The sequence below is a fragment of the Hylobates moloch genome, unplaced genomic scaffold (genome assembly GCF_009828535.3).
Source record: "Hylobates moloch isolate HMO894 unplaced genomic scaffold, HMol_V3 SCAFFOLD_2, whole genome shotgun sequence".
In the NCBI taxonomy this organism is placed as follows: Eukaryota; Metazoa; Chordata; class Mammalia; order Primates; family Hylobatidae; genus Hylobates; species Hylobates moloch.
Window position 1 is genome coordinate 53703642 of NW_026652277.1, and position 14646 is coordinate 53718287.

The following is a 14646-nucleotide window of genomic DNA, read 5'->3' on the forward strand; positions in this document are numbered from 1 at the left end:
GATCCGCCTGCCTCGGCCTTCCAAAATGTTGGGATTACAGGCATGAGCCACCTGTGCCTGGCTTCTCTTAATTTTTTTCATAGGAATGTCAGCTGTGAACCTTAAGTGAGGACAAGATATTTTTCTTGCCCTTACAATGCCAAATAATGGACTAAGGGTTCTATTATACACATACGGTACTCAAACTGATGTTTTGCCCTGTTGCCATTATAAGTAAACACTTGCATCACAGCACATAGCCAGAAACAAAGCTGTAACATTTCCTCTAAACGCTACTATAGCCGCACTCCACAGGATTTTTTAATATGTTCTATCTTTATTATTCAGTTAAGTAGATATTCTCATTTCCATTGTGATTTCTTTCATCAGCCCTTGAAATATTTGGTGTATTGCTCCGATTCCAGGCGTGGAGATTTTTAGTTTTCTTGTTACTCTAGTTTAATTCTACTGCGATTAGAGAACATAACGCAGAACGGGGTCGGAGTTTTGAATGCGCGGGGGCTTTCCTTTGCGGCTCAGGATGTGCTCGATGCTGGTGTATGTACCATATGCATCAGGTTTCCTCTCCAACTATCGTGCTAAGAGCTGACTCCAGCTTAGAAATCCTCAAAGTCCCTTCTGACACTAAGTGTGTGTAATTCCAAGCATAAACTAAACGGTAATTACCTCGAACTTTTCTTCCTGTTAACTCTTTTCCTCTTGATTTTTCAAAATGCAGCAGCTATTACTTCTAATAAAAAAACAGGAAAAGAAAAAAAATCCACTTGTATTCACCTGTAGCTCTGTGCTTTCGGCTTTTCTCACATGCAAACGAAGACTCCGGGCGCCGCCAAAATACAGCGCGAGAGACCCCCGAGCGCCAGGGCGCCCGGGCCGCCGCCAGTGAACGCTGGAGCACACCCGGGCGCGCCGCAGCACCCTGCCCCTCCCAGCTAGGGCTGAGGGGCGGGGACGCCGCGGCGCGCTGACGTCAGAGGAGGCTGCGACGCTGCCGGGTCCGCCGAGGCGCTGGCTGCAGTGGCCGGTGTGAGCGCAGAGCCGGGCCCTGGGCAGCGGCGGCGCGGTAGGACCTCGCGCAGCGTCCGCGGGCTCCGGGGCGGGGGCGCCAGCGGCGAAGCCCCCTCCCCGGGGAGGCGGGACCTAGGGGAGCTCCCGAGCCGGGGAGCGGCGGCGGCCGGGAACGATGCATCAGAAGCTGCTGAAGAGCGCGCATTACATCGAGCTGGGCAGCTACCAGTACTGGCCGGTCCTGGTGCCCCGTGGCATCCGCCTGTACACCTACGAGCAGATCCCTGTGTCTCTCAAGGACAACCCGTACATCACCGACGGCTACCGGGCCTACCTGCCGTCCAGGCTGTGTATCAAAAGGTACGGTCTGGCTGCCTCCGCCTGGAGTGCCCCCTTCTCTCACCTACACCCTTTTTGTCTGGTCCCCCTTCTGCTTTCCCCGCCTTTGTACTTGCCCATCATTTCCTCGCCGCCCCATCCTTTTCATCCCTTTTTGCCGCCTCTCCTCCCCCGTTATCTCCCCTTACCTGGCCGGGGTACTTGATCCACAGAATAATTATGATAGTAACAGTGATCATAATTACAACTCTCCTATGGCGCTTTGCTCTTTACAAAGGGCTTTTACATCCTTTATTCGGTTTGTTCGGCTCATTGAGATATGTGTTGGAATGGGCTGAGCCATATTTGCCCGGTGTATACCTTTCTTTTTAGAGCGACCCTGTGGGAATTCAGTAGCTTTGGGCCAGATAAATGCCTGTATAATAGGAAACAAGTTAACATATACACCCGAGATTTATTCATTTAGCAAATACTTATGGAGCCCATGTAGAAAAAAAAGCAAACATGGCCCTTGTTTTCATGAAGCTACTAAGGTGTAGCCTGGGTAACAGACATTAAAGAGATAATTACGCAATTATATAATAACCATTGTGAAAAAAATGCTGTGTAGGAAAAGTACTGTGGTAAAGAGAGCTCATAACGGGCACCCAGTCTCCACTAGAGCACTACAGAAGCATCCCTAAGGAAGAAATTTCTTTATCATTTTAAACCTTTAAAACCACAGTCCCTTGAAAACCCGTGTTTAAAAAAACAAAACTGAAAAATAACGATTCTAGTTCTTGGAGTAACTGTCCAAACTTACTACCTGTACTAAAATACAGGACCTCTGCTTCAGGAGAATTAAGATACAGATGTTGGTTAGCTCCAGGTCTCTGTTTGTAGTGGCAAACCCTAGTGCCAGAATGTGGGCTGTTGAATTGCTCAAGCGGCAACCACATGTCTGATTCTTGATTTTTCCAGCATTGTCTTTTCCTGCCCTTCTTTCCTTTTGTCCTGCCGTGAAAGTGTTTCTGTGACTCATGGTCACAAGGTGACATCACTGCCCATCCCTACTTGGCTTGAATGGATGGCCCTTAGGATTCACAACTTGAAGCGTAATTACCGTTTTCCTCCCCAATGCCTCCTGTGCATGAGTAAATTATTACACAGCTGAGTTCTGCTGTGGATCTGGAGTTCCGCAAGAATAGGGCAAGCAGTGAATTGCCTTAAATATTTTCTACTCAACTAGCAGTGGTCTTCTGCGTTCTGATGTTAGGGTCCAAATCTCATGGAGTGGAAAATTGAGTATAGAGCATTAGCTCTTGAGCTATTGAGTCAAAGACTTTAGTATCCAAATCTGCCACTTAACAGCTCTGAGACCTGGAGCAAAATGTAACCTCACTGAGCCTCATTATACCCACGTGTAAAAACGAGGGTAATCACAGTATCTGCTTCCAGAGGTAAAAAAAGGATTCAGTGAGATTCTGTGTGAAATGCTATACATGGCCTGGAACCTAATAAGCCCTCAATAAATTGTGATTGTTGTCATCACCAATGGTTTTGAAGCTGAACAGATGATGATAATGAAGATGATTATTGATTTTAAAACTGAACAGAATATGAAGATGTGGTGCTGGACTCCTGTTAACTTCAATAAGGATGGCACCAGGTTCAAAAGACGGAAGAAGAGACCCAAAGCCAATAAACAAGACATAGGGTTTTACTAGGGTAATTTACAGAGAGGTCCAGTGACAGTGGCCTGAACGGGAGAACCTCTGCCGCCTGCAGAATGCATGCAGTTTATATAGCATTTTTACTTAGCACCCTTCCCCCTAACAACCTCCACCTGGTAATCTTCATTTGCAAAACAAAAGGCCTCCATCCCAAGTACAATCAGCATTCCATGAGATGGGACAGGGGCTCAGATGTTCCTCATAGATAAGGAATCAATCTAAGGGTTGGCCATGCTCGGAATTGTAAACACACATTCAAGTGTGTTTTTCATATAGGGTCATTCTCAGGGTATGCTCAAGTTACTGCTGTCAGGTGCGTCTACTGTGCAGGAGACACCTAACTTTTCATACAGTAAGAGTAGATTCTTTATTGGAGATGTTCTTGCCTTCCCACCAGCCTTATCTTTTCCAAGTTCAGCCTTTGCCCTCTCTCCTTTTGGCTTTCAGGAGTGACGGGGACAGATTTTGGGTGTAATCTGAGGAGGTTTTATATGTCATAGCAGTTTTGCCAGTCCTCTGTTAGCTGCAGGGAACATGGAGAGGTTGCGCCTCTCAGTTCAGTTAGTCAGGTTATACTGGATTTCACAAAAAGAAAAGTTCTGAAGTAATAAGTAGAGCATAGTATTGATTGTCAAAACAGTCCTGTAGTTAGATGTTTCAAGCACATTCGTGCATCCCTTCCTCCAGTTATAAGTAGTCTTTACACTTGATGCTTGTACATGATAAAGCCTGAAATTCATGATCCCAGATTCACTTTATTTTTGATGATCATTTGATAGTTTTGACACCTTGCTATATACATCATGTATTTGGCCTTCACTGATTCAGAAATCCTTACTAGTAAGTGTTGACGTATAACTAAATTTGTAGCAGTCACTGTGGTTCTCGCTTTCATTTTTACAAGAAATGAACTTAAGAGAAGCAAAGTAAATAGGAAATTCCATTTCTTGTAAAAATGAGAACCTGAGAACCACAGTGACTGCTACAAATTTAGAGTTATATGTCAATGTCAATACGTCAAGGATTTCTGAATCAGTGAAGACCAAAAACCTAAATTTAAGCAAAAATACTAGATTTTGCAGACAAATGCAAGAGTATTTTAATCTTTAGTCATGATGTCACCTTTCAGTAAATAATCAGATGAGTCCTATCTACATCTGGAGGACCATTTCACAAAAGTAAGAAAGGAGCTGGAAGAAAGTTGCAGCAGCATCTAATGTAGCTCCATTACTGTATAGATGAAGAAACTGAAGCCCAGAGAGGTTAAGTGACTTGTGTAGGGTGGGGACAGTGAGCCTCTTGACTCGGGGTGGTACATGCTCTACCAACCTGTGCTGCCAAGACCAGTTAGCCCAGGGCATTTTGAAAGAGGGCACGTAGTACCCATATTAAAAGTTAAGTCCAGTTTCTAAAAAGGAGAAACTTGTGCCACCTGGAAACTAGACTGGTTTTAAAACATCCACAGCAAAGTTGTTCTGGCATGCCTATCTTAAAGAACCTTTCCAATGGATCAATATATATTTATTTTGCTTCTCTTAAATGCATTTAATTTTGCATTTGTATTTAATGAGCTCTAGGAAAGTATTTTAAGATCATGCCTAACCTTGCACTGAGCAGGTTTTCAGATGCGTATTATTGATGGAGTAAACTATTTAACATCCAGATTTCCTCTGCACGTTCGTTTCTGGAGACCTTTAGTCTATAGACTAATCTGAGCAAGGCATTGTGAACAGCAGTGTCATAAAGATGAATGGTACTGACCATGAGGGAGTTGATAGGCTGGAAGATGAGATGGAATTTGTATGTAAATCTCTTAATACAGAGAAGGAAATGGTAAGTATGATAATAGAGGTGAGCACCCAAAAAACTGTGGTCCCAGAATTGGTGGCGATGTGGAAATCTTAGAATAATTTAATTAGATAATATGTCAAATTTAGAAAGATACAGGTGGGGTAAGAGCTTAAAGGAGCAAGTGTTAGATAACTCCTCAAAATTTTCCCTAACCTTTGAACGTGACAGTAAGTTGGCCAGTGTGAATCTCAGTTGCATATGTGTTTATTTTCCAGTTTGTTTATTTTATCTAATGAGACAGTAAACATCTGGAGTCATTTGCTGGGTTTCTTTCTCTTCTTCACCCTGGGAATATATGACATGACATCTGTGTTACCTTCAGCAAGTGCGTCCAGAGAAGATTTTGTAATTTGTTCTATTTGTCTTTTCTGCTTCCAGGTAAGTCATTTCACAAATACTGCTGTTGGTAAAGAGAACTTTTTGACAGGCAGGCTTGGTCAGTTGACCTTACCTCAGACCTACCACTTGCTTTAAAGAGCCCCGGAATGGCATGTTGGTCAGCTTATTGATTTTCATAACATAAACACCAAACGGTCTGTTCTTATGAGAGTATGTTTGAAATCCATTAAATTGCAAAGATTGAGAAAAATTTGTTTCTTTCCTCTTCTTTTGGGGCACCTCTGCTTTAAGATTAATTAAAAAAATAGGAATCTTTGATTGCATTCTATTATCTGGCTGAAGTACACTAGTGCCTACTTAAAACTTGTTTGGGAAGATTTCTCATCTCTTTCCTGTTTGCATCTGTGATTTTTGTATTTGTTATTTCCATACTATATTTTACTGTCCTGTTTTGCTGGTATTGATTTTTTACTCTGTTGCTTTAATGTTAATTTATTTTGAACCCACTGGCCTGGCTTCAAATACTTTGTTTCTTTTCCTCTCTACCTCCTGTATTTGTTAGTTGCATAGCACTGGCATTTTTCAAGAATCTGTAAAAATGTCTTTAAAAGTTACATTTATTAGATTTCAAACAGATAATTTTGAAGCAGAAAACAAATGTGGGCTGTAGTTCTGTTGACATTTAAAACAATTTTTTCTGCTTCAGAGAATATAAAAAACATAAAAATGAAAAGAAAAACTTCTTATCCCCCTTTCTCATGACAGACACAGAGTAGCTATTCCCTGCAGTTAGCCTGTTGCTGCTGAGTTTGAGAGGTGAACCTCATAACTCAGCTGCACAAATGTCGCTTTCATTGTGTATCATTTTATTTCAGAGTGTCATCATTTTACTCAAGTTTAAACTTTGGACTTAAATGGCCAAGAAACACAGCAAAACAAATCTCTTTTCCCCTTTTTTATTAATTCCAATTTTTGGAATAATAATTTTCTTTGAGGGAATGCATAATCTATTTTTGTTATTAGAAAATTATTTTGCCTTCAAATATTTTTTAAAAATATACTCTTTCTGAGGTTTAATTTTTGCCCTGATTACAGCCAAAATATCCCTTACAATCCATAACCAATTTTATAATGGAAATGAATCAATTTCTTTTTAAATTTTTAGGTGCATCTCAGTATAGATTAACATGCTGTTAATAATCATTAAGTAAAAACTGGCTTCTATTCTTGTTAGTTATATGCATATTATCTCTTTGAGAATCCCTGCTCTTTTCCTCTATCCCTAGGCCTTTTCTTCATGCCTTCACCACCTGCCACAGCTGATGTTCCTTCAGAGAATATGTATCAATTTCAGTATTGACCTAAGAAAACAATACATTGCAAAACTAAAAGGATTAAATAATTACAACAATTTCCAATAAAGAAACAGAGCCAAAGTATTACAGTGACTTGCCCAGGATTATTCAGCAGGGCAGTAAAATCCTGTTCTCCTAATTGCTAGTGCAATGATCATTGTTACAATACATGCTGTACAACTTACTAAAGACAGATGAGCACATCTTCCCTACTTGAAAAGACCACTTCTTATCAAATTATAACTTGTTCACCTGAGTTTTCCAGATTCTTAGGGTCAGTGGACAGTATAGTAAACCATAGATATATGTATTAATATTGATTGACATTTAATATTAAAAGACATAACATTTTTCTCACTCTTATGCTTCTGTATGCTTTAGTGCTTTCCTCACAACCAGATTAATAGAGTACATTCTGAACAATAGAATGTAATTCAGGGGCTTTGAACCTTCCCAGGGTATTTGTATTTTGGAGAAGAACATTAGAATACAATAATGCCTAGATTTGATCCATTTACATTCAGTTAACAAATATTTGTTGAATGTGTCCTGTATACATCCAGACACTATGCTAGGCATCGGTAAAACAGTGCTGAACAGAACCAACCTGGTATAAAGTTCAAGCCACTCATAGGTGTGCAGAAGAGATAGTGAGGCAGGGCATTTAAGCAGGAAAAAAGAAGCAAGAGTCACTTTCTTAGCACTTTCTGGACTTGCAGGTACTAGTTTTTGTGGTTGAAACTTAGGAGAATAGAGAAAGATAAGGCTGAAGAGATTGGCAGGGATCAAATCATGAGGTATTTTGTTATCATGCCAAGGAGTTTTGATGTGGATGTAACACTGTAATTATCTGTCTGTCTTGATGGAGTGAGGTACTCCATAGAAGGAAACTTTCCATTATAACTGAAACATACCCAATTTGCCAGATTATCTTTCAGTCTGTTTTTAAACTCTAGGAATAACATATTCCTTCTTAAACAGGGCATACTAGGTATGGGTTAACTTTAAAATCTGGGGTTTTCTGTTAACGCTATTTTACTTTTCCCTTGGATACCATAGTTTTTCCTCTTTTTATTTTCTTTTTCACAATGAAATGAGCTTTATTTTTGTTTCTGATTATTACTACAAGATATAATCATGTAGAAATTTAGGCAAACAGAAGTTTATGGAAGAAAACGTCACCTGAAATTCCACTTTTCAGAGGTAACCACATTGGACATTTGCGTTAAACAATGAGTTTAACCCAAATGCATATGTTTGTGTATGCATAGCTACCTTGCACCTGCCTACCTGCCTGCTCACTTACCTGTCTGCCTACTTCCAAGCTACAGTCATCCCTGCTTGCTATTTTGCGACCTGCTGGTGTCATTCAACATTGTGGCAATGGGATCTTTCCCCATCAATGAGAAAGACACACTTTTGTGTTCTCCTGATTTGTGGTGCTTAATTCAAGGATAATCTGAGAAAACAAATAACCAAGCTTCTAAGAGTTACTTTTAAATAACTAACTTAGAATTAGTTACTGATTGGTTGCTTAGTAACCAAAAAGCTATAGACTATTAAGGATTTTAGACAATTGATGAAGCAATGAAGTTGTGGCAAAGTACATTGTTATTGAATATTGATATTGAGTCTATAGTAACTAGATTTGTTTAATGACCAGAATATAAAATATTAATAGCTAGATGACCATGGTACTGCCTTAGCAATAGCTTACAAAGTGTTTATCATTTGTACCTACTTTATATTGTTTATTTGTCCCATTGCTTCCACCCCCACTGTCACTTTCTCAGTATGTGCTCTCCAGGGCTATTTCTATAACCTCCTGTTTCAGCCCTTCTAGTCCACACCTCTGTAAGTGGGCACTTAAAATCTTCAGGAGTATCTTATCATACCCATAATATTGAAGTTAAAACCCATTAATGTATAGGACATGTCATAATCATATTATAAAGAATATGATGCTTTTCCTTAATCTCTGCCCCCAGCCATAATTATGTGCACACCTTTTTTTACGTCCTTGGTGAATGCCAGCCCAACTTTTAAAATCTGCCTCAGGTGAACAGCCCTTCTCTGATACTCTTTTCTTCCCACCAGTCCCACCCTCCAAACGCACATGTACCCCCACAGAGTCAATATCCTCCTGCCTTTTCCAGTTATGCTGTGCACTGAAGTACAGTAGGATTTGTTACTGTACTGTTTGTTCAGTGATTCTGTATCACCTCCAATGTATGACACACAGCAGGTACTTGATGGCTGAAAGGCATTCTGCCATAGAAACCCTATCAATTATCAGAACAGCTGATTGAATCAGATTAGCTTTACTCTCAGTTTGGCAACCATATAAAGTTAGCAAGTCATGACTGTTTTTTAAATTATTATTTTTTGAGACAGGATCTCACTCTGTCACCCAGGCTGGAGTATAGTGGGGCAGTCATGGCTCACTGCAGCCTCGATCTCCCAAGCTCAAGTAATCCTCCTGCCTTCGCCTCCCAAGTAGCTGGGACCACAGGTGCATGCAACCATGCCTGCTAATTTTTTTTTTTTTTTTAGAAGTGAGGTCTACCTATGTTGCCCAGGCAGGTCTCGAACTCCTGTGCTCAAGCGATCCTCCCACCATGGCCTCCCAAAGTGCTGGGATTACAGGCATGAGCCACTACTACACCAGCCTGTTTTTTCTTGAAGGCAATAAAGCTGTGTTTACCTTAGAAGTTAAAAGTAAACTCATTTATACAATGAGTCTCATACAGGCATGAACATTCTTAACTGAAAAAAAGCCAATTGTGGAACAGAATGCATAGTGTGATTTCATTTAATTTTAAAATGTGTGTGTGTGTATATATATATGTATATATAATGTGTGCATGTATATAGACTAATATATTACAGGTGTTTGACATATGTATTGAAAATATCTGGAAAGACACATAAAAAATGTTATCACTGGCTACCTCTGGGCAATAGATTGAGTAAGAGAGGCTTATATTTATGTTCTTTGATTGTTTTAAGGATATGTATTGCTTCTATAGTAAATACTCTTTAAAAACAAATTAATTCATGGATCAAAACAAGCCTCAGATGATAGTTTTCAAACATTTGCATTGTATAACTTTCCCATTACTGTGCTATTTGTTTATAATTTTCATTTTGTAGTATAGTTATTTAAAATTTTCTCCTTCATTATTATTATCTCCATTTTACCCACGAGGGGATTGAGGCTTTAGAGTAATGACGTGGCTCACTCTACTGTAAGGCACAGAGCTAGAATCCAAGCCCATAAATGTTTGAATTGAAAGCCTCGCCTCTTAACTACTTCCCTGAACATCATGCATAAGTTGCTTTAGTTTCTTCAGTCACTTGGTTAATTTGTTTTTATTTTTCACAGGTCTGTATGCTTTGTTCTGTGGGCTATCATCTTTTTTCCTGCCATCGGTCAGAAAAAACATGTCGAAGATGGATGGCATTAGATTATGCAGGAATTTCTATTGGAATACTGGGCTGCTATGTCTCAGGAGTATTTTATGCATTTTATTGTAATAACGTAAGTAGATTAAAACATTTTACATTCTACCTTTCATATTGGTCTTGGGTTTTCTTGCCTTGGTTCTTTTGAATTTCTGAATAAGTACATAATTAACTTATACAATAAATAGAAGAGTCTTGTATAAGCATAAACTTATTTTTCAGAATGGCCCTGTCATCTCTAACATCTATTATCAGTTCCATACTTATTTTACTAATTTTCTATTGGAAAATATATATACAGTTATTTTCTGAACTTAATGTAGACATTAAATTATTAATGTTTTCACTAAATCTATATGACTGCATGGTTCCTTAGATATGCACATTATATATCTTTTATTTGTGTGTTTATATAATTGAAGTTAAAATTAACACTTGTTAAAATTATGAAGTTGATTACTGCTTTCCATTTCTTTTTTCTCAGTGAAAAAATATTCAGGAAAATATATCTGAATTTATTAGCCCATATTCTTCTGTAAAATATGTTTTCCTGTCTTCAGTCTTATGTTTGGGGGTAGGCTTGTAAGACAGACCAGATAGGAGTCAGTGTCTTTAACAAATGTGAGATGTGTCTTTTCTGAATTCTGGATCAACTCTGCTTTCTGTCACTAAGTTCACACAAAAGTCAGTTTTTGCCTTGTGCAAAGCAGCATTTGCAACACTGTAATCAGATAATACAGCACCTGACCTAAAAATATTGGCCAACCAAACCTTATGGAGTAGAACCCCTAACTCATCACCTCATGTTCCAGCCAAGAAGACAAATTGAAATGTTCCCATGGTTTCAGTACATCTCAAGTTCTCCCTTTCAGAAAGTCCCATTCGCCCCTACTTTGTTTTCTTCCTGTTTTTCTACCATGCTCTTGTTTTCTCTTTTGCCCTTTCAGTTACCTCCCTTTCAGAACCAAGACTGAGTTTCTCCCTCAGGAGCAGTATACCTACTAGTTATTTCTAGTCCTAGTCACAAAGAATAGAGCCTGTCCTGCCCAAGGCCCACCATGTAACAGGTGCTCTAAGGCAGCGGTCACCAACCCCCAGAACCTGTCCGTGGCCTGTTAGGAACCAGGCTGTGCAGCAGGAGGTGAGCAGTGGGCCAGCAAGCCAGGGAAGTTTCATATGTATTTACAGCCACTCCCCATGGCTCACGTTACCACCTGAGCTCTGCCTCCTGTCAGATCAGCAGCAGTGTTAGATTCTTATAGCAGTGCAAACCCTATTGTAAACTGCACATGCAAAGGATTTAGGTTGTGCAATCTAATGCTTGATGATCTGTCACTGTCTCCCATCACCCCCAGATGGGAACCGTCTAGTTGCAGGAAAACAAGCCCAGGGCTCCCAGTGATTCTACATTATGGTGAGTTGTATAATTATTATATATTACAATGTAATAATAATAGAAATAAAGTGCACAATAAATGTAATGCACTTGAATTATCCTGAAACCATCTCTGCCTGCCTCCCCACACCACGATCCATGGAAAAATTGTCTTCCACAAAACCAGTCCCCAGTGCCAGAAACGCTGGGGACCACTGCTCTAAGGCACAGTCCCCAGGCTTCGCTTATTGGGAAGATCGGCCACAGTGTGGAATTTCTCAGATTGCTTGGGATTTTTCAGTAGGACCTTTGTCTCTACACAAAAACAGAGAATACTGTCAACATATCTGGTATGAAAATTAGTGAAGAGAAAAATCATAAATTTGATTTGAATACGTAAGAACATTGTTGAAGCCATTTAAACGCGAGCCATTTGCTTTTCAGGCCTAATCACTTTGGAACATAAGCACATAATTAAATATGTATGCAGGTGACCTTGTTGTAAATTGACTTGATTTTAGCAGTATATGCTATTTATTTCTGCCCAGCTTTCATAACTTACTCATTTTGCATGAAACTGTTTATATTTTTTAAAAAAATTAGAGCATACTAATAACCAGGTGCTTGTGAGTACAGCCATGTAATATTTGAATTGTTTTGCTTATCTTATTCTGTATTTCTCTGAAACTTTTCTGTTTACTTCTTGCTAAACATCAAAGTGAGATACTTTTTGTAAATCTCTTACCAGAAAAACTAACAGTCCAAGATAGATTAAAAAGATAAGGGAACTACTGGAGCTGATAGAGTCAGTCCCTGATCATTGAAAAATTGCTTTCTTCCATCTGGTTTCTAATTATTTTCAAATACTCAGTTGCTGTAGACCTGTAAAAGACTCGTTTTACCTTTTAAGGAACACAGCTGCTTTCAGAATGAGATTGAAACCTGTGGACCCTAGATCCAGTAGAATGTACTTTTGGGCACACCCTAAACAAACACTCTGACATTTGATTTTAGGAAGTTAATAGCCCCAAAGAAGTCCTTGGAGCCCAGATTGAGAACTCTTGTCTTACGTGACTTTTGACTTTAAGACCAGCTAACTGCTTATTTAAATACCTACATATCCCATAAGCCCTTCAAACCTAAGCCAAGTGTGTGTTCTTTCATGCCCCTGTTCTCTTCCCCCATCACACACACAGCAAACCTGGAACATCTTTGTTCATTTGCTTCATTAATAGAAGCCATTTATGTGGCCTTTCAGGCTAAAAACAGTCAGGCTTTCCTCTACTGCCCTCTCACACAGCCAGTCAGCCATTAAGACTTAACGCTTATTTCAAAAATGCCTCCTAAATCTGGCGCTCACATCTACTTTATTCAGCAGGAGTCCAAGCCCCCACTCTCTCTTTGAATAAACTAAACTAATATCTTTCTAGCTGGTTTCCTGTCACCTATTTTCTACACTGATGTCAGAGTTGTCTTTCTAATAAGTCGGTTTGAAAGACAGCCATGTCATCCGAATTCTGCTATTCCTCCAGTGCCAGTGTGGTAAACTTCAAAACATTTAGCCTAACAGTATGCCTTTTTAGCCTTTCTTCTCAAAACTTCCTGTTGCATTTGCTGTTTTCTTTCCTTGAGAGCTCTGTCTTCCCACAAAATCTTAGATGTCATCTCTGTGAAGCATTTTTTAGCTACCCCAAGTAAAGTTAATTGTTCCTGCTTCTGTGGTTCTACAATGTTCTGTTCCTCAGTTACAGTGTCTACCATAAGATCATAATCTTTTGTTCACATTCTGCCCCTCCCATAGTCTGTGAGCTCACTGCTGGGAGAGTCCATGTCATAGTCATCTTTGCTTTTATAGAACTTGAACTGTGCCTGGCATATAATAGGTAATCAGAAAATGCTTTTGTATGAATAAATGTAGTATTTTACCAGCTCATTTTGGAATTTGGTTTGTCATTCTGACAAACCTAAAAGTTGTATGGAACATATTTTTTAACGAAGGGAGATAATCCTATTTTGAAATGCAAATACCAAGTAAATAGAGTTTGGAATTTGTAGTGTAAAAGCCAAAATTACTTTTTCAGTTCCTTTATTGTTAATAACAGAATTAAAATGTGATTTCCTTTCATTCTAGTACTGGCGTCAGGTGTACTTGATCACAGTGCTTGCTATGATCCTGGCAGTGTTCTTTGCGCAGATTCATCCCAATTACCTCACGCAGCAATGGCAAAGGCTCCGTTCTATCATCTTTTGTTCTGTTTCGGGATATGGAGTGATTCCTACTCTTCACTGGGTTTGGCTCAATGGAGGAATTGGTGCTCCTATTGTACAGGTAGGTTGAGTGTAGTTAATATTTCTCTTTTTTTTTCCTTTCTATTTTATTCCTTTTGGGTAAAGTAGTATAATCAGGCCAAGTGGGTGGATGTTTGTCATTTGAGAACATATTTGTAATTGCATATTGATGCCATAATTTTCACAGCCATATAAATAAGCATATCTTGCAGAAGTCGAGGTAAAATCTGAATACTGTTTTTCTCTGAGTTGTCTTTCTGTAAAATAATACATTATTATTCTCTATTACCCTTAGTATATAAATACCCAAGTCCTTATTTGTGGAGGAGGACTCCAAAGTTTCTAGCTTTGTCTGCGGGATCAGTGATAATGCCAATGATAATGCAAGTATAGAAATAGGAGCAGTTGATCTTTTAGGGGGTGAAGGGGAGGTTAGGAAGGATTTTTTTTTTTTTTTTTTTTGACCCGATGAGTTTGGGATACCCATTGGATGTAAAGGTAGAGATAGGATCTGGGATTTCAGCCAGAGTTTGAGACTGGGAATAAAGATTTGGAAATCATCATTGTATTGGTAGCTGGAGCCAGGGGAGCATGTTCAATCCACCCAAGGAGAATATATTGAGAAATAAAAGAAGAGCTATTTGTTAGAATCAGGTATTATGGGGGAACAGTTGATGTGCATTAGGAAGAGTCTCAGTGAAAACTCAGGATTCTTGAGAAAAGTATTAGAAATAAGACTTACATTCTTAGAGATCGTTACAAAAATGCTCTACATATGCACTAGAGAGGAAACTTGAGAATTTTTAATACGAGTAAATAGGCCAAGAAATCTGACAGAAATCACATATACTCATTGCAATGGTACCTTTGTCTAGAATGTGTGACTTTAAAGGGGGGTTTCATTCAAAAGAAT

General features: G+C 39.2%; 1 protein-coding gene across 20 annotated transcripts in view; it reads left to right on the forward strand.

Annotated features, from left to right (window-relative positions):
- Positions 1-972: 972 nt before the first annotated feature.
- PAQR3 (progestin and adipoQ receptor family member 3) overlaps positions 973-14646 on the forward strand; it is a 55645-nt gene continuing 41971 nt past the window's right edge. For 13 of the 20 annotated variants that reach the window (XR_009211643.1, XR_009211644.1, XR_009211623.1 and 10 more), the window contains exons 1-4: positions 1000-1368; positions 5126-5288; positions 9990-10145; positions 13576-13773. Coding sequence is in view for 11 of the 20 variants with exons in the window: in XM_058433547.1 (XP_058289530.1) it covers positions 1184-1368; positions 5126-5288; positions 9990-10145; positions 13576-13773 (702 nt within the window). In the remaining 9 variants the exon portion in view is untranslated. Of the gene's footprint in view, positions 1369-5125; positions 5289-9989; positions 10146-11424; positions 11484-13575; positions 13774-14646 lie in introns of those variants that run through there. The other 7 variants (XM_058433542.1, XM_032149203.2, XM_032149217.3 and 4 more) reach the window with 3 other exon arrangements.